Source organism: Melitaea cinxia, chromosome 3 (assembly GCF_905220565.1).
Source record: "Melitaea cinxia chromosome 3, ilMelCinx1.1, whole genome shotgun sequence".
Classification (NCBI taxonomy): Eukaryota; Metazoa; Arthropoda; class Insecta; order Lepidoptera; family Nymphalidae; genus Melitaea; species Melitaea cinxia.
The window spans coordinates 10537724-10559511 of NC_059396.1; the positions used below are offsets into that span (position 1 = coordinate 10537724).

A 21788-nucleotide genomic window follows, 5' to 3' on the forward strand; every position below is an offset into this window, starting at 1 on the left:
GCACAATCCATAGCTGTGACTGTTGCGCCAACGCGGCGTCGTGTAAGTATATGTAAATTTATTATATTATTTTTTTAAGTATTTATTATACTATATTGTATATATTGTTTATCAAATAGGAGGAGTGATATCCAGGATAATAATAAATACTTTTTATATTACACTATAAATAAAATTTAAAAAAAGCGATACATACAAAGAAAGATGTAGAAAAGCGGTCTTATCGTTAAGAGAGATTTTTTCCAAACAACCTATGGGTATAGGATAGGGCGAAGGAAAATAGAAGCGGCAGGAAAGTGTACAAAGAATTTGTAACAAAGAGTCTCAAAGATCAAATATAAGTTCAAATATTTTAGGCAGTAATAGGCTTATTAATATTCGACTATACAGAATAGTTATTTTCGTTCGAAACTTCGAACATCAGCGGAACTCCAAAAACGCTTCAAGAACTTACGAATGTCTTGTCGTTATATTAAAGGCGCACAGGCCATGAACATAGTCGAAAACAACTCTGCGCTAAAAGAGTAGAATTAATGTAATTAAAGTACCAGTCGCAAAACTGATGTGGAACTGGACGAACCATAGCATAAAAATATGTCTTGATGTTTACAGTTGCGGAATAGATTTCAAGTTAGTAAGTAATTTAGTAGACATATCTGATTATCTCTGCCTGTCTCTTAGGGCTGAGAACCTAAACTAACTTAAAGTTTTAAAAATGAATTAATATCGATACCAACCATACCACCAATGCAATTAATAATAATTAATTCTTATTAATTGTATTGGTACTGATTATAATTATCACCCATTTTAAATAATTTTCTGTAAGTTACTTTCTCATAGAATTTACGGCATTAGGAAGGCTTTCGTTCCAAAAACTACTTCAGATTTTAAGTGGATAAAATGGACATGCCAGTGTCAAGATCTGATCTGTGTGTAAATAGTGTCATAATTATAGTTGATATGGGAAAGTTTATACTTATAAATATATAGTACCTGGGTGACCCAGCCTAGCTCGGTATTTTTAGTAAATCGTGTTTTTTGGAATTCATATTTAAATTCGAATTACATATTTATAAAATATGAATAATATTTTTTTTAAAATAACGAGTACAATTAAAAAAAAGGAAAAAAATAATTGATCAGGGACATTGGGATTTGAACCATGATCTCCTCGGTTGATCCCGACCGGCCGATTCCCCACCGAGCTATTACAACTTTAATGACAGTTGCGAAATTTACCTTCGTATTCTAACGATATTGTAGCTATTTTTTCACTCCCTAAAAACAGGGATAAAACGTCATTTTCTAAAAATGAATCCTAGTTAGATGGATTTATCTCCCCCGAAACCTCCTATATACTAAATTTTATGGAAATCGTTGGAGCCGTTTCCGAGATTCAGATTATATATATATATATACAAGAATTGCTCGTTTAATAGTATAAGATTTTACTAATAATTTCATACTCCTTCGTCCGCGTAATTTTCATAAAGAAAGGTACAGAGTTTTTGCTTCACGTATATATATATATATATATATATATATATATATATATATATATATATATAAAAATTCGTAAAGAAAGAAGAAATATTCTATGCTATACTTCAGATCGTTATTATTTATAAATATGCATTAGAATTTTTTTACTGTTTTACCATTACAATTTGAGATATTCAAACAAGACGTTACAAAATAGGTCCTTACATATGAAATTGGTGTTTTGTCGTACTGCCGACTTTGATCTCAAATATTTCCTTTTTGGTTAAGAATTCTAAATTAAAATTTATACAGCTTATTTGCATTTGTGTTTCGGAAACAGTTATTCATTCCTTTTTTTCTCTTTTGTTTTTCATCTTTGCGTTACTCAGTTTACAAAATGGAAAACTTGAAATATCGTTTTATTTACGAGTACGAGTTTCACCTTGGCAATAGTACTGCAGAAACGGCTCGAAGGGATAATGATGTGTATTGATGCGTTGTCGCAAAAGAAAACACAGTGCGTTTTTGGTTCTAACGTTTTCTTTCTGGAAATTTCGACCTATAAAACAAATCCCGTGGACGGCCGGAAACCGTAGAACTGGAGAAGTTGATAATGAAGAATTAAAGGCTATTGTGGTAGCGGATCCATCACAAAGCACGTCCGAGTTTGCTGCAAGCTGCGGTGCTAGTGATAAAACTGTTTGAATCCACTTGAAACAAATTGGGAAGGTCCTCATGAATTGAGTGAAGCAAACCGACAAATGCGCTTAGACTGCTGCGTTACATTACTCAGCCGGCAATAATGAAGGAATTTTAAATCGAATTATTATATGTGATGAAAAGTGGATCATGTACGATAATCAGGATCACTCATCGCCATGGTTCGGCCCTGGCGAACTAGCCAAATCCTGCCTCAAGCGAAAATTGTCTGAAAAAAAGTTACTTGTGAGCGTTTGGTGGACTAGTGTCGGCTTCGTTCACTACAGCTCTCTTATATCTGGCCAGACGATTACGTCAGATGTCTATTGTCAGCAACTTCAAACCATGATGGAAAAGCTAGCTGCTAAACAACCGAGGCTAGTCAAAAAGTAAAGAATATAGCCACCCCCTCTTTCCCGTGGATGTCGTAAGAGGCGACTAAGGGATAAACCAGTTCCACTACCACTTTGGAACTTATAAAGCAGATCGATGGCGGGATAACCATCCAATTGCTGGCTTTGAATACACAGGCCGAAGAGGGCAGCAACGTCTTCGGTACGACAAAGCCAGCCATGCGGGCACCAACCCGCCTGATCAGCGTAGTGAATATGGGCAACACACATGAGTTCACACCATTTTTGGCGTGAACTTGTGGAGACCTATGTCCAGCTGTGGACTGCAATAGGCAGAAATGATGATGATGAACAATGAACTATCTATAAAATGGCAAAAAGCCAAAGATAGCAATGGTACATACTCTGATTTATTAAATATATTATATACTAGCTGTGCCCGCGAGATTGTCCGCGTAGAATTAAAAAATATATATATTGTTCAGTTTGCAGAGTTACAAAATAAATAAATTTCTAAAAAAAAGTAGCCTATGTTACAGCCTTTTTACACGACGTCTTTTTTTACGTTCGTTTGTATCGATACAAACGCAATTTGAACGCTCAGCAAACGCAAGGGAGCCGGCACGTTTTAATCTTACGCACGATCCTTGCGTTTGTATTGACCACGTTTTTCGAACGCAACCAAGACACGCGTTTGTATCGCGTCTAGCGCGTTTGTATAGCGCGCATTGTATCGATCGGCGCCGCTTTTGACCACAGTGTCGCGATGACTTCGCTCGAGACTACACTATTTACGCTAGCCTTCGTACTATTTATAAAACGAACACGTAAGAAAAAGGATAAAAGAAAAATGCGTACATATTGGGTACACCCATTTACAAATGAACGAAGATTATGTGGTCATTACAAAACTACATTTAGAAAATTAATTAATTCTAACTCTACACGCCCTAACTCTACAAGCCCTAACTTCACAAACTCTACACCTTAGTCAAAATATGTGACTTGGCCGTTTCGCTACCGTCACGTGGGCGTAAGGTGAAAACTTTATTCACTGTTTATTACTTTTCTGCTATACAATAGTTCTATTAAAGAAAAAATAAAAAGAAAAAGAATAATTGATATACATATAATACAAATAAAAATAAAAAGAGAATATATATATAAATGATACAAGAAAGTCGTCATCTACAACATCGGCAGCCGGTAGTAACGAAACGGCCAAGCCAGCTTGTGAAGTTAGGGCTTGTAGAGTTAGGGCGTGTAGAGTTATAAGCTTGGCTCTACATGAGATCTGATAACTTTTTGTCAGTGCGAGCCATATGATTTCGTCTTGGCAACATTTTTCATGAAAATGTTTTTGCTGGGATTTCACTTCTTTTTGTAAGTTGCTTATGACAATGTTATAGCTGCATTTTACCTCCGACACATTTTTACCATAAATATCATCCAATCTTCACCATATTCCGTATACACGCTATTTTTGATTTTATGTTGAACTGATAGGCAAACGGTGACCGGACCAAAACTTAAATACCAAAATTACAAAATGTAAATTTTCGACATAAATTAATAACAGTTTTTTATTTTTTATGTATTTTATTATTATTATTAATAACAAGGAGTCCCTATATCAATTTTCAGACCTCGCATCAAAATTTGCGAAAGTTTCATACAAACTTTCATCCCCTAGTTTAAGGGGTTGGGGGGTAAAAGTTCCAAGTTTTAGAATTTTTTTGTTGTTTGCGTACTAATACTAGCTTACATACCAAATTTCAGCTTTCTGGGACTTCAGGAAGTACTCTAAGAATTTTGATGATCATCAGTGAGTGACGAAATCGGGGTTTTTTAGATATCAATAAAATCTAAAGTATAAGAGCTATGCAATTGAAACTTTATATGTTTAATAAGTCCTCTATTGATATCAGATCCCCAGAATTTTGTTTATCTGGTATAATCCAAACCCAAGTTATGAGGGTTCAAAAAACGACGAAGCGCTTCGAGAAAAGATAGGTAGTGCTTTTCGTTTTTTTTTTTTTCGCTCGTCTTCGCGGGGGCACTACCGTGCCCCCAGATTATCTGGTATAATCCAAACCCAAGTTATGAGGGTTCAAAAAAACGACGAAGCGCTTCGAGAAAAGATAGGTAGTGCTTATCGTTTTTTTTTTTTTTTTTTTTTTTTTCGCTCGTCTTGGCGGGGGCACTACCGTGCCCCCAGATCACCGAAGCGCACAGCGCGTTTCAATAGCGTTCAACTTGATTCGCTTAAATCGTGTTTCATTTGCGACAAAAAACGTGTAAAAAATGCCAAAACGCGATGAAAACGCGCATCAAAAACGCGCGTCGTCAGAGCGTAAAAAAACGTGGTGTGGAAGGGCTCTTACGCCTCTTACTCCTTATTATATCAGCTCACTTGCCGACTCGTGCCCACTTCGTTTGGCGTTAATTATTTTTGTGATGCAAATGTATAATAAAGTTTCCAATCTCGCTCGTATTTCTCCGACTTGATTTACATATTTTATTATTTTTCACTGATTTTTTTGTTCAATAACAATAAAATAGCCTATATCACTCCTGACTAGTGTAGCTTTCTGTTAGTGAAATAAATTTCATGATCGGATCAGTATTTGCGAAGATTACCCCCTACAAACAAACAAATTTAGAAACTGTACCTCTTTAGATATGCCAGTGAAAGTCCCGTCAAAATCGGTCTAGCCGTTTCAGAGATTAGCCGGAACAAACAGACAGACGGACAGACAAAAATTGTAAAAAATGTTATTTTTGTATATTTATTTATTTACAGAAGAAAAAAAGATACAATTTATGTGATAAACAGTGCAGCAAAAACAATGAATAGTTTAACAGTGCACTGTGTTTCTAAAGTAATAATACTAAAGTACATACGATAATTATTATTTACTAACATAAAAATATGATATAAAGCTATACAAATATAGATTATACATGTGAATATAATTGGAAAGAAAAAAAAATAACATTAAGTGGTTAAAAAATAGTAATAATCATAATAAAAATAATAAATGCGGTCATGTCAATCTCTCTCTTTAAGTTGGTCTAAAAAAAATTTTTAAATATGTTTTTAGAGTTATTTTTTTGAATTTTTCTTTTTAAATTTGATACCAGTTTATTTATTAAGAAAGGAATAATATATTCAAGCGTACGTTTTCCATAAAAATTACTATGCCTAGGTATTTTTAATGTGTGATTTGTAATATTTCTTGTTAGTTTATAGTGACTCATTTTTATTTGAATATTTGAATTAAAATATTGTTCTATTAATAATGTATATTTTATTTTAGTATGTATTGGTATTGGTACTTTGCAGTAGTTAAATAATTTCAAGGAGTTGTTTTTGTATTTATTTCTTATGTATATGTACCGTGTATACATCCATTCTTTCTTTCTTTTGGCCTTTCTTAGTCCGCCTATTGCAGACGATTTAGACAGTGTCAGACAGAAACTGTGTCGCCTAGGACACTCTTCAGAAAAACGCAGAGTTGTCTAGGCTCTGCGCCACCCTCTCGACCTTACTGGCTAGGCCCACAAGGACGACGAGTCGATACATGTGGAGCCAGTTCGGCTGCAGGAGTCTTTCGCATTTTAGAGCTATGCCACGAATGCTTGACGGAGACTCCATTCCGGGTTTCAAATGAAGTTTTCCTTCTCCAGGACCCTGATGATTTCGAGTCAGGTTTATCCTTCGAACGCCTTTTACGACCCCCCACGGGAAGTAAGAGGGTGGTGCTATTCTACTCGGCCGAGACCACACGGCATATACATCCATATAAATTTAGTAAAAAGCGGTTTTTTTTAACAAACAGACACTCCAATTTTATTTATTTGTATACATATGCTATATTATAAAATAAAAAAAAAATATGTGTAAGCTGGGTAGTTTTCTAAACAAATAAATGTTTGGTTTTGATGTCGACCTAGTGTTTGTAAAAATATTTTATTCAGATTTAGGTTAATTACTATGTAAGACTACGTTTATATGATTTTTTTAGTTTTCACACTGTGGGACCGACACTGTTACTTAGGGCCCATTCATAAATTACGTCACACGAATTTCAAGCTTTTTTGATTCCGTCCATGCCACAGACACATTTATGTGTTGTCACATTTATGAGAGACCTACCTAGTGTGACGTCAAATTTTACAATTTTACATTTAGTACAATAGGTATGTAGTTCAAATATCATGTTTTAATTGTAACAATTAAATATATAATACTAGATGTGCCCTGCGTATTCACCCGAATTAGTTTGACCAAAAAAGGAACTAAATTGTTATAAAGCCTATAGCCTTCCTCGGAAAATGGACTATCTAACACAAAAAGAATTTTTCAATTCCAATTTCGAACCAATAAGTAGCTCTTGAGATTTGATTGAAAAATTTGAAGATTCAAACGCTTCAGCTTTATAATATTACTATAGATACATATATTCATATTGAAAAACCAAAATGCCTATGTATAGGTTATATGTATGATGATAATTAATGTCATGTATATATATATACCTATCTTGTTCGCTCTATCTTTTAAAAATGCATCAATAGTATGTGGAAGAAAGCGGCTTACACACAAAAAAAAAACCGAGTGTACTTTAGACCACACGACTGAAGTAAAACTTCTGAAATCTATATGTATGTATATAAATTAATAATTCAAATTATGAGATATCTTGTTGTTTCGAAACCTTTATTTAAATACGTTCTTTAATTTGAGAGGAGAGTTTACCGTATTTTTTTTTTTTTTTTCGCCAATTTTCCAATGTTTTTAATAGTCATTCTGCTATTCGGGGCGGAGACAAATTAATGCAAGAAATCAAAAACCAAGAAAATCGGTCCAGCCGATGTCGAGTGTCGAGATAAGTGTTTGATCAAACCTACCATCGACAAAACTACAAGGATTGAATATAAGTATTTTGCGTAATTAAAATAACAGATAGTGCTGTTTTGACTCATATTTAATTATTATTTTACATATTACTTAATATTTGTATTTTTCGACCACTCTTATGGCGCGTTGTTTCCGAGCATTATTATTTCAAGGTTGCGCGGTCGCTCGTCACAGTGAGGTTGCGTTGTGGGGCTCCTCGGTAGGCGTCGTTTAATATCTTTGTCCCTCTTTCGCATTAAGCTATTCTGTACTTGGCATTCGGTATGGATATCTTTGACGAGAACATAACTTTTGCTTGATAGCTGTTCTTTAATGATTTTAAATGTACATACTTGATTGATTACTTATTCGTCCTGTTCATATTATTTGATAGTCGCAGTTCATCTAGAGAAGTTTTCTCATAAACATTTATCTTAATATATATAATTAAAATATATTCTTTATTAATTGAAATATATTTAAATAAATATGAAATACAGATCATGTTAGGAAAAAAGTTAATTGTAGTCTGATACACAAAAAATTTTGCAAAGGTTTCGATGGGATTATGGCTTTACCAGATAGACACAAATTATGCCTAAAATTAACACTATAATAGCAAATAGAACAATAAATTATTACGGTTAGTTAACACTGAGTGCGTACGTATGTTATACAACAACGATAAACTAAATTTCCTGTGCTGTCTTTGTTATTCATCGATTGCATTACATTTGATGAATAGCATTTTAAAAAGTCAACGATTCTTTAAATTATGATTTATTTACTTATTTTGTTAGTATTACAGACGACAAGGACGTTGGATTTAGGGCAGGTGGTCAACTGTGCAATGTAACTTATGATTGATTCGCTTAACCTTTAGTATGTTGAATGACATTAGCCCATTTTGCCATATCTGTTATACCGGGAGCCGGTATGGTCAACAGACAGCCCATTTTTGAGATAGACTTTTACTGTAACTGGATTTTCTCCGTATCTAGTAGGAATCAAGTCAATTCAAGTTAAAAATCTTATTGTAAATTGAATAATCTTTATTCACTTTCAACCATTTCTATATAAATACTCAATTATAGCTAACATAGAACTTTCAACATAGGGTACTATGATATTTTTAGATAAGTTTCGGTTATAATTTTAATTACAACAGTATTTGGAAGTTCATAAAATATTTTATTTACAACTTATCACATTAGGTATAAAATACAACTCAAACTTCAAGTGCCACCATACATATTTTTTACACAACACATGTTCTTAATATAGTCACAAAGAACTGCCACTTAACAAGTCCTCAAAAGTGGGTATAATATTTCAACCTAATTTTAAATGACTTATGCCGATATGGACTAAGATGATTTGTTTATTAGAAACTTAAGCTTATAAACTATGTATTACAAAAGTATCGCAGCACTATATTACATATATCTTGAGTAAGAGTTAAACAAAAATAACTCAAAAATTTGGGTCAAAAATTACATACATTTAAAAACGTAGTTTTTGGAAAAAATATTGCAACTAACGGAACTTTTAGACATTTTCTAATATTTAGATAGATTAAAGCATCAAAACAAATCAACAGAACAATACAGTTCTAAGAAATATTTCAAGATGTAAGTTGATAAAAGTAGTAAAAAATGGTTCATTTTGGTACCTGAGAGGGTAAAAAAGTATGGATACGACTTTTCGTATAACATATTTTCAAGGTATGGTTCTCACGAGTATAGTGTTTGTTTTTTTACTAATGTACATTCAAAACATTTTTATCTAATTGGGGTATATGAGCTTTGCACTTTAATATGTTACACATTGCATAGGTAAAAAAATTGCATTCCGGTCACATTCCGGTAACGTAACGGTCAGTTTTTTTAAAAACACCAAAAATGATAAATATAAATATACCAAAATACTAACCAGAGAGCTGCCAACAGAATGTTTTGAACGCTAAATCTAACGTTTTTTGATAAATTTACCACTGCATTTGAGTAGTTGATATTTACACATTTAGTATAAGTACTTTTATAAATTTTTGCTAATTCAAAAAATGAATATTGCAGTCATAGCTAATGATAAGATCAAATATAGTCCCTGATTTCGTGGGATATTGCTTGTAGAATACAAGGGTTAGCAGCACTGATATTTCTTGTAGATTAAAAGGGTTGGCAGCACTCTCAAATAATGATGACTGTAATCCAAACGAATGACGCAACCGAGGGAACTACAATGATATATTTTACCCAAAATATTGCTAATAATAATAAATATACATAGATAGATAGATATTTTTAATGAAAATGAAACCTACGTAAATAAAGAAATAAATACGTAAAAATATTACTTACAAATACATAAATATACATATCGATGCCTAACAGCCAAAAAGGGATAAGCAACATTTTTTGAGAAATTGAGTTGTATACATAGTTAGACGCAGAAAAAAACGACGATTCTAACTATGTATACAACTCAATTTCTCAAAAAATGTCGCTTATCCCTTTTTGGCTGTTAGGCATCGATATACAGCCTTAATTGTCTTACTGTTTCACGATTTGGACAAATATACTTACCTTCCTAATTCCCACTGAACTGGCGGCATAAAGCGTTTCAGACTCCTGTGTGTTCCTGAGTAGCTGTGCGTATAGGTATACTACTGTTTGTGTGATGTGTTACTGTTAAGTGTGATGTGGCTCAAAGCAGGTGAACACGCACAGTGGAACATTGCACTGCCTGCAATATGCAGTTGTACGTTTTTTGCATACAGCGCAAAATCTGCGCTGGCGTTCGTGTTGTTTTCCGGCCAGAAAGTCATACTGAGCCGGAAAATGTCCCACTGGTCGAGCTGTACCTGCTGAGGGTGAAAGTGGCTTGTGTTTTGCGACCAATTCCCTTACCAAAGTTTCACGGAACCTTCGGTGGGTAAGAGGTCGCTGTGTGCGGAGGAGTATGAACGCATTCAGGACACTAACATTTAACAGACGTCTGAAAAACTTTTTGTACCACACCCGATTCCGCCGCCTTTCTATTGGGTACATGGCAATCATTTGATCTTTGCGATCAACACCACCCATGCACACATTGTAATCGGGTACTATTGAGGGCTTTAGTACGTCGCCACACTTCACCGTTGTTAACCCATGATACGTCGAGATAAGAGAAACGAGGTTCTTATCTCGCCATACCACCAGATCCACATCGCCTGAAGTGCAGCCACAAACTTGGCCTACAGCCAAAGCTCCCTTGGTCAGATTAGTCAGTTCAGTGGGAACAAACTGACGGTTCAAGCGAAGAGTGCCAACACAGTCAAAACCCCGTACCTTTAACTCTCGCGCAAGCGCAGGAGAGTTATAAAAGTTATCCATCCAAACCGTGTGGCCCTTGTGCTCAAGACCATTGAGAAGTTTAAGCACAAGTGCCGGCACAACCCCAGACAAAGGACTATCTTGTGGAGATTCGTCATGCCCTACGTGCACTTCAAACCGCCACAAATAGCCAGTCTGAGACTCACAAACCTCGTAGGTTTTGATTCCGACTGTGGCTGCTTTATTTCGGATGAATTGATTAATATCTAACCAACCCTTCCACTGTGTCAGACTTTCGTCTAATGCAATATTTTGTGATAAAATATATAACTGTTGGAACCGCTGGTTAAGATGATCTGTAATAGGACGCACCTTAAAAAGCTTTGCCTCCGATCGCGTCATTGTGTGTGGGTTGCAGTCATCATTATTACAGAAGTGGAGACATTTAGAAAGCAAGAAGTAACGGTCAAAGCTCATCGTTGCTGAAAACCCAGGAGAAGATAATAAATCCTGGGCTGTATTCCAGTATGAGTCTGCACGTGATTTCACAATAATTCCAGTCGCTAGGAGTATTGCGAAATACACGTACAGCTCATCTGGATTCGTATCCCGCCATCGCGTGATACGACTGGTTGGCAAAAGTAGCCCCTGATGAATTATGGCCGTTACCTCTTGCTGAGCATATCTATTTGTCTCCATTGAAATGTGTTCCATTATTTGGCGATCCCATATAGCAGTAAATGCCTCATATGGGCTCGCCAATGGAACTGTGGGACCACAATTAATTTCGGAGAATGGTTCCCTTCTCAATTCAGGAGGAATTTGAGATTCTGAAAACCCTCTCCACTTAAAATCAAACTTATTGTATGGCTCGGCGCTGGCTTCGGGGTCGGCACTGGGTTCAGGCTCTGCGTTGGGTTCGGGCTCGGGCTGGGCGCTAGGTTGGGGCTGCAGGCCGGAGGGAAGTTGAGGTGGCCACTCAAAGTCTATAGCAGCGTTTATCGGTGGCACCTCAGTGTCTTCCTCAGACATAAAAAGTCTTTCAGTTCTCCTCAGCAGATGCACTGGTTGAACTAAATCTTCATCTTCATCTTCATCATCGCTGTCAGCATCCTCTTCACTGCCTGTATAAATAATAATAATATACTGTAGTCTGTTTTACCTATGTAAACAGATATATATATATATATATACTACTAAAAGATAGGTCTGAAAGAAAAATATTCACTTACCATGATTCAAGATTCGGGCAATTTCCGCGTCCCTCAAAGGACGAGCCCTGACGGCTGATGATGAAGATGAAGCCCCGTCTGGAGGAATCCTTAGAAAATAAGAAAATCAGTACCAGTATCGTAATAACTAAAAATATAATTTTGCTCATTTTTGAACTTACAAGCACCGCCTCGAAGCCGGAACCTCCTCGCCCTTTCCAGTAGAGTCATTATTTCTATAACAACAAAAAGATGTAAATATTTTTTCTTGTTTCATAAAATAAAACTTTAGAAACAAATAAAATAAAATGAAAACTTACGCGGGTCTCTTTACAGTGGTAATTCGGGGAGTTGACTGCCCGCTCCCACCACATTCAACATACCTGCAAATATAGGTATTCCATGTTAATTGTTACGGTTGATAACTAATTGCATTTGAAAATTTAAAAAATAACAGTATACTTACAGAGCCGGAGACGGTGGAGCCGAGCACATCGGAGACTCTTGACTCGTAGAGGGGGAGGGGAGCACCATTTCTTGTATGGACGACCATAAGGATTGGTATCTACAAAAAAAAGTGTTAATTTTATTACCATATACCAGAATAATGAAACACTTACTATAGAATAAACTATAATAATTTAACATTAATTTACCCTTCAGGTACTGTCTTCACTGACTGCAGCTCCCTCCTCCTGCTTTCATGGAGTGGCCTTTCCATAGCATGAACCTCGTTATAGCTCTGCAACGATCCACTAGTTACACTGAAATATAAATTAATTGTTTAAAATACTTTATTCATTATTAATAATATTTATAAGCATTTTGTTAGTAAAAATAAGAAGCAATTACGAGTCAGAAACTGAGGGCCTATGAGCACCAAGACCAGCAGTACCAGCACCAAGACCACAAACACGACCGCCGCGCGTGCGGACACGGCCCCTACCCTGCGCACCACCTCGAACCCCGCGCGTAGTCGCTCCACTTCCACGTCGTTTCCGAGATCGTCGTTGTCTTCTTATATTAAAAAAGCAGAAAAAATCAAAGTTCATGCAAACACCGAAAAAAGAAACAATGCAAAAGAAAATAATGCAAAAAATAAAAAAGTGCAAACATATTTTTTCGTAAAGCTTCTTTAAAAATAGCTCAATACAAAAACCAAAAGAAAAACCGATAATGAAAAAAATTGCAAAAATAAATTAAAATTTTAATGCATACAAAAACATTCCTGAGGCATATCCATACTTAGGAAGCATCCCAGAAACACAAAAAACATGACTGTCAAACGTATGCTGTTGACGTAACCGGCTCCCGGTATGAGACTATGTACTTTACATTTTCATTACAAATTTCATGTTTTTGAAAGAAATATAATGCTACCTATGAAATATATCAAAACTAATTATTTTTACGTCTTAGATCTAACATCAACTTGCCTTTTCATCCATTTTTGGTTGAAATATGACGACAATAAAATCGTCGTCACGTGTTCGACATTGAACATGCTGATAGTTACAGACCGATTTTTAGTGAAAATTAACAGAACTATTATATAATTTGTATACATAATCAATAATTACTTACCCTTCCATCGTTTTTTCTAATATTCAGCGAATCACTTTAAGATAAAACACAAGTTTTCACCAACAAAAAAAATAAGTAGTCACCTAGGCGATGGCGGAGTTTTGACTGACTCGTGTTTAAATTTTTTACACTAAAGCTGCGCGAGATTTTGGCTTCACTAGTCAGCCTGTTTCTTCTTTATGCATTTGTAACGTGTTAGAAAGGATAGGGTATATACAATGACGTGCTTTAGAGCGATTATGAGAACACACTTACCCATACCGGCTCCCGGTATGTCAACAGTTCCGGCGAAAATGTGTTTATACCGGGAGCCGGTGTTTCAACATACGAAAGGTTAATATGAGTGCAACGATAAGGAACTGGCTAGTAGAATTAGAAAACACACTGTTTATTCAATTATGTTTACTACCTTACAGGTGGTTAGCTATACGTACCTACATACCATACAGATGTGGAAAAATGATAGGGACGGAAATTTTATTAGTTATGATATAATAATAGTATATTTTGTTTGCTGCTCCTGTAGAATTGAATCCTGTGACCTCCAACTGGGAGACACATGGAGGGGGATGCAGGGCAAGATGAGCGTGACAACGCCGGGTAAGAAGATAAGAAAAAAGTCATCAGACAATAAGTCACAATCTCAACAGTACGTATGAGCGATATAAAGATTTATTGGAGATTGTTAAAAACTTTTTGTTTTTTTTATTTTGTTTAAAATAATGAATGATATTATTTAATACCTGGTTAATTTTCATTTTACGTATAAAGTTTTTTAAGATTTTTTTGTTTTTAAAATAATTTTAATTTTTATCTTATAAAAGTAGCAAAAATTTATAGAAATATTCTACGTCAGTTTCTTTATCGGTTCAATTATGAAATTCCATTCGTTGTGATAATATTCTTATTTTTTTTTCTATGCTATGATTATTATGAACTACGTACCTATATGTAAAAAAATGTAAGTAAGTAAAACTTGAAGACAGCGCATGGTACTTGTATTTAAAATTGATAATTTTTTGATATTGATTACCTTATACATAATTTGACGATAACTACAGAGTACAGAAAGTGTTAAAGAAGGTAATGCGGACTTTATTTTACATCCTTGTATATTTTTCTCATATATATTTGTCGTCTCTGGTGCCATATCACAATCACATCCAAATCATAAAAACCACACTTGTTTTTAAATTTTGTATAAATCGTTGTATCTTCATTTATTATTTTATTTATGCAAATATGACTTAATTATACTAAATTACAGGTAGTTAAAACTCTCCTGTCAGTTTTGCGCGCGTAGTGATAAGGAACGGAATTATTTCTGCCTCGTCGCAGCTGTACTAATGAGTAGCGGGGGTGATATAATTATTGATAACGCTCTATGACATAAGTGGGCCGGCCAATTAGCAATTGTTTCGATTCAGTCTGTAACATCCCACTGTTGGGATAGGCTTTTTTCCATGTAGGAGAAACATCAGAGCTTAATCCACCACGCTTCTCCACTGCGGGTTGGCAGATGTGTATGTACCTTAAAGTAAATACACAAATTTAGTGCTTCTTTTTAATATTCAGAAAATAATAATAGCTTGTTTTTATAACGCGATAACCTTATAAAGAATTTTATTTTTATTACATTTCAATTAATCTATCTTTATTATTTAGTATTTTCCACAAACAACTTTGTAATTGTTTAGGGTTGCCAAGTTAAAATAAAATCTATTTGTTGCTGCTAATGAATAAAAGTATTTTTATGAGTTTTGTTGCTTCAAATATAGGTATATATTTTGGGATCTTCACTTACGTTGTGTAAAATTTTGTTTACATTTAATAGGTACAACTTTTTAATTAAAAAAATGTAACAAATAATAATCATAAAAAATATTCGTGAAAGCTAATTATAAAAAATATGTTGTTGTAAGCTTATGTTTTTCTTAAAAATAATAACATATTATTCCTTCAAAAGCAAAAAAAAAAATGAGATAATTTTCTTTACTTTTTTTCATCTTTAAATAAATGTAGATAAAACGCCGAATTATTGAAGCTCAATTAAAATTCCTGGACCCTAGATTTATTTGTCATACTAGCAGCTGTGCCCGCGACTTCGTTTTCGTGGAATTTAAAAATAATTATTGTTCAGGTCGCAGAGTTACAAAATAAATAAATTTGTAAAATAAAAGTAGTCTATGTTACTCCTTATTACATCAGGTCCAGCCGTTTCAGAGTATTTATTTTGCTGACGAACAGTTCAATTTCGAAAATGTCACGTTAAAAATTAACGGTTGATGAATTTAGAAACCTCGCTTTAATGTTCTACTACTATACATTTGTATAATTAAATTGTGAAGACCTGTTTTTTATCCATTTTTGACAAACATCTTAATACTTGTCTTGAAATAATAATTACGTCTGTCTCTATTAAAATCTGTCATTATTAAAATTATCAGTATGAATTATCTGTCTGTTTGTTGATATTGATTACAATTTACAGCTAAAGTACTAAGTGCTCGTTAAAAATTAACTAAACATTTAAAGTATTTAGTATGTTGTGGAAACACTTATGAAAACCGGTTTCACTTCAGCAAAAGTTATTCTAGTTTTAATTTTGTATTATGTCGTTAGAGAAAAAAAAAACATATTTTTATAATTTTCATAAACCTGTAATATTTTAGAATCATTGGTAATTTTGATTTTTTTTTCACTTAAGTAATAAAAAGGATGTAATAGTAAAATTTTCGACTTCTTTTTGTACTCATTTTTTCATATACCTTGAATATTCTTTTCAACACTGCATGCTTCAAATTACGAACTAAAGCTTATTGTCTCTAATTCGATGGTGAGTCCAAAACTGACCGTGAGATATATATATATATATATATATATATATATATATATATATGTATATATATGTATATATATATATATGTATATATATGTGTATATATATAATTATATATAAATATATTAATAATTAAGATAAGTATTTAACCTTGAATATTCAGGTAGAGTAAATATATATACATGGGTATAGGAAAGTTTTCAGGGTGCCTGCTCGTTTTTAAAAGTAACCTCTTCGCGAATAGTCAAAAAAAATGTACTTAAAACCTAGGATTCACCAAGAATTAAATAATACAAGTGATACTCATACAATACGTAAGTAATATACATATCTGATTACTAGCTTGCTAAGCTAACTAACTGTGTTAGCCGTTGGTATCAACATGGGAAGACAGTACGAATACCGTCTCACGTGCAGTAAACAAAATCAAAGTGAAACATTATATGTTTGCAAAAAATAAGTTTTATAAAATAATGTGATATAAAATGTTGCGTTTTTTTTATAAGATTAGTTTCGTCGAAATGGGTACGATGCAGATGCGGTACCAAAGCAGGAAACAATTATGTCTGCGTTTCTAGATTAATAACTTGTTTTGACACGCCATATTCCGAAAAGTATCGTTTCGTGAGTTTGTCTGTGTTTTTAATTATACGCATATTACTTTTATTATCTTATTATTTGGTTGTATAGGTAATCGATAGCATTCCGCATCATAAAATATATATGTAAATATGTTTAGTACTTTAAACTTAAGAGTGGACCCATTTTAGTAAGTTTAAACTATATCCCATGAATAATTTGGAAAACAAAAAGGAGTCATAGTACTGTTGAAAATAACTAAAATTAATGAAATAAATTTTTAAACACTACAGTAGCAACAGTTTAAGGAGTTTTGTTAGCAAAAACTTTAAATATTAATAAAAAAATTTCAACTAATAAATGATTTGAATTTCTTCTACATGTTCTGCTTTTAAACTGATTTGTTTAAATTCTGTAGCTGTTTGTTACTGCTTTACTTAAATTAGTACACGACATGATGATAATATTTTGTAAGTTTCACTAAATTCGATTCGATTAGATTCCTTTTTGAAATTTGCCTATTTTTTTATATGAAAACAAATGAATAGAAAAAAGTAAAAAGACGAGTATTGTTTCAACAAAGTAGTAGTATACTAAGTACAACAAAACAATTATTGTTGTAAGTACAATAAAACATTCAATGTAAAGAATTGACCTCGTTACGATTTAAAAATACATAAACATAATTATGTACGTATAGTAGAATGAATCTGAAATTTGTTCGTTTATATGCGCTAAACGCAAAATTTAACGGTTCGATTTTTAAATAGTTTCGAATAGACTATGAAACATCACGCTTCTCTTTATAACGTTGGAGTGTTAACTGTAAATATCTATCAAACGGATAATTGCCGAGGTTAAACGAGTGAGATACCGGGGGAATATCTTGTTGAATAAAAAATATGTATCGACTGTAAAATTGTCAAAAATTTTAAAAATATCGTTTAAATAAATGAGCTATTCAATATATTTCCTATGATTTTGTCAGAAACGAAACGATACATTTTGTAATGTACGAAAACAATTATATCGATCGTAATGTATGTAATTATTTTACTACAGTTTTTGTGCCTAATTGGTATTAGATTTTATTGCCACTGCTGTAAAACGACTTAAACACTCCCCCCCCTCCGGGGGGGTTTGTTTTTGATTTTATATTGTGAATACGGTTAAAAATTCATTAATTTATTTTTCATTGAAAACCATTATTTTTAAAATTAATATGTTAGCTGCACATTGAAAACTAAAATTATTAATTACTTGTTTAAGGCTGTAACCTAACTACCTTTAAATTATTTTATATGTTAACTTAAAAGCATAAGAACATTAAAATTTAAAACGTCTTATTCTTTTGGCGGATTTTAATAACATAAATTAAATTAAATTGTATTATTAATTGTTGATCGTTGAACAGTTTTCAACTGTTATATTTTTTCGAATAGAAAGTTCTTTTTCGATCTATTACTCACTTCACAAGATAAAAACGTGCGAATGTATGTAAATTTAACAATTACTTTAAATTCAATTGTTTTATGCAAACTTTCACTATCAATTACATGATATAGGGTCATTGCGCCTGTTCGCGTCCACTTAGTGCAGTTGGCAAGTTTGAAGAAGAAAATAAAAATGTCCCCGCACTAATTTCTATGAAAACTTTATTTACTGTGTTCATTATATAGTCTATTTAAAGATTAATTTTCAGTTTTGTTCGAAACATCTTGTTATTATTTTATTTAAATACAAACGTCAGAATTAGGCGATTTACCCAGTTTGCGTCCATAAAATCCAATTTGCGTCCACCCGCTGGACCACTTCGCGTCCACCAGCTTAGAAAAGGAATAAGGAGGTGATATTTTTATGATAATCCTAAGAGACATTGGATTTTAATAATTTATTTATTGAAGAATTATAGTTATTTAAAAATCAACACATTAACATTAATAAATCACTATAAAGAAAATAATACACATATTTATTCTTCTAAACATTGATAGAACTTAAAATTAAAAAACAAATTAACCTGTGTACAACCTGTGTAGTCAGTAAATAGTAATTCCACCTTTAAAATTCAACAATTATCTGTTCTGTGAATTTTAAAGGAATGTAAGCAAGCTAAAGATCAGCCTGCAATTACAATCACAGCAGCCTTTCGCAGTCGACTACTGGACATAGGCCTTGACAAGTTCACTCCTGTGTTTTGCTCATAGTCACCACGCTGGGCTGACGGGTTGGTGACCACAGGCCTGGCATTGTCGTACCGAAGACGCTGCTGCCCGTCTTCGTCCTGTGTATTTCAAAGCCAGCAGTTGGTTGGATATCCCGCCATCGGTCGGCTTTTTAAGTTCCGAGGTAGTAGAGGAACTTAATCGCCTCTTACGACACCCACGGGAAGAGAGGGTGTGTTTATATTCTTTGATGCCGTAAGCACACAGCACCACAAAGATCAGCCTTGATTAATAATAATTATGGAAACCAAATACGAGGTGCACACATATCTCCATTCGCATTAAATATTAATAATACCGCTGTTTTCTTCTTCGTTACTTGGTTTTATTTGATACTAGCTGTGCTCGCGACTTCATCCGCGTGGAATTATAATTATAATAAAAAAAAATATTGTTCTGTTCGTAGAATTACAAAATAAATAAATTTCTAAAATAAAAGTAGCCTAATTTACTCCTTATTTCATTAGCTATCTAGATGGCAACGTCAAAATCAGTCCAGTCGTTTCAGTGATTAGCCGGAGCAAACAGACAGACAGACAAAAATTCTAAAAAATGTTTTTATTTATTAATTATTTATTTTCTTACATCTAATATTACAGGCATAACCCAATTCATTAAACATAGTAAAGGAGACAAAAAGCGAAAGGAAAAAAATGTAAACTATAATTAAAAAAGAATTGGCTGACTTGAACATAATACTAAAAACAAAACAATAATAAATATAAAAATATTAAATTCATTTCTCATAACATATTATATACAAAGTAACTTTTGCGAATTCATTCCACGAACAAAAAAAAAGGTCTAGTGTTGCAGCCACCAAGTTTAGCGTTCTGACTGAACGAGCAAGGGGGCCGTTGCGCACTAGCTCGGTTCTGCCGTGGGGTACTGCAAATAAGCTCGGTCGCTGTCTTCGTTGTAGATGATACCTATCGGGTACGCTCAAACCTATCCACTGCAGTACCCCTGGATTATTGACAAAAACGCGGAATAATTTAAAATATAAGTTGCCAGAGCCAGCTCTCTCTTAGTCTCCAACTTGTTGTATCCAACCATGCCCAATACAAACAATGTTGGATACATCAAGAGATACACGCCATAAAGCCTATGGTAAAGAAACCTGGTGAATTTATTTTGAACACGTTCCAGTATGAGACTGTATTTGACTTCATGTGGAGACCATACTACCGCATTATACTCAAGCTGACTTCTTATTAGGGCATCATACAGTAAAGAGATTGCTTATTTTGGTATATGTACCGTGTATAAATCAATATACATTTAGTAAAAAGGTGTTACTTTAATATTACAAACAGACACTCCAATTTTATTTATTTGTGTAGATAAGTTTTGTACTCTCTTGGTCTGCACCCACTGATTTTGTCCAATATCGAAATAGCATATTTTTTGCATAGGTGCTTGTCTTACCGATTTCTTCTTCTCTTGGATCTCATGCAAATCTTCCCTTAAATCTTCCTATGTGTATGTTCTTTTTTCCTTCTTCTTTCTTATCTGCAAAGAACTCATCTTAAATAGAAAAAAATAAGAAAGAAATTACTTATTTCATTCAAAGTAGAATAGGTATTAAACTTTTAGTTTTATGTATTAAACTTATAGAATTAATTTAAAAAATGGACGCGATTTAGTTTTATTATTAATCCCTTTAGGCATAGTTTGCGTCCACTGCGGACGCAAAGTGGAAGTTTTATAAATTTGGTGTAGCAGTTCGCGTCCACCTTATTTTAACTATTAACTATAAAAAAATAAGCAAATTCATAATTATTATAATTCCTTTTATCATAACCAACGCCTAGAAACAGCTATGTATCCAAAATAGACATAAAACAATAAAAGACTCACCTTCAAACGAACCGCTGCCCACTATTTTCTTCTCATTATTCCGTGCCTTCGCGCTCTCTTGTTGAACAGCCCTCACTAACTATTTTTTTTACCCAAAATTGCTTGGATGCACGGAACTTTTGTTTATGCGTACGTGCCTCTTATACATTGAGGTATTAGCCGGTAATTATTTTTCGACTTATTGGCGTCTTAGTATACTTAATTTCGAGACTTTTCAAAGTGAGATCCGTAAAATGGACGCGAATTGGGCGGTGGACGCGAACAGGCGCAATAACCCTATATATATTTTTTTTCTATTCAAGAGTTGCGCTGTCTTCAACACCATCCATAATATGTAATAGTTTAGTTGTCACATTTCAACTTTTTTATAAAACTTATATTTATTTAAAAATATATTTTTATAACATTTTTTTTTACGTATTAATGTTTAGTTTATGTCTGACGTAGTGAAAAACTGCGAAACAAGTGTAGTCGCAAGGATTAAGCTATTTTTCAATTTGTTTAATTAGAGAATGTAGTGCAAGAAAAATATCTTTATTACAATAAAGTCATAACACCAGCCCTTATGTATATGCTAGTGAAACGTGTGTCATACCCCAAAAGAATGAACATACCATTCAAGTTGCCGAAATGAAAATGAGATGGATTTGCGGCGTAACTAGGCTTGATAAGATTCAATAATAGCCGACAAGATGCATGAATATAGGCTGCGATGGTATGGACACGTTCGAAG

General features: G+C 33.5%; 1 protein-coding gene and 1 long non-coding RNA gene across 2 annotated transcripts in view; both read left to right on the top strand.

Annotated features, from left to right (window-relative positions):
- The window catches only part of LOC123669786 (mucin-12), a 50149-nt gene that overhangs the window by 8493 nt on the left and 19868 nt on the right, over positions 1 to 21788 (top strand). Inside the window, exon 2 of the mRNA XM_045603377.1 lies at positions 14079 to 14201. Coding sequence (XP_045459333.1) covers positions 14079 to 14201 — 123 coding nt within the window. The remainder of the gene's footprint in view (positions 1 to 14078; positions 14202 to 21788) is intronic.
- LOC123669451 lies at positions 11427 to 13360 on the top strand. Its single transcript, XR_006745756.1, has 2 exons — positions 11427 to 12363; positions 12437 to 13360. It is a non-coding gene; the product is annotated as an uncharacterized LOC123669451 (long non-coding RNA).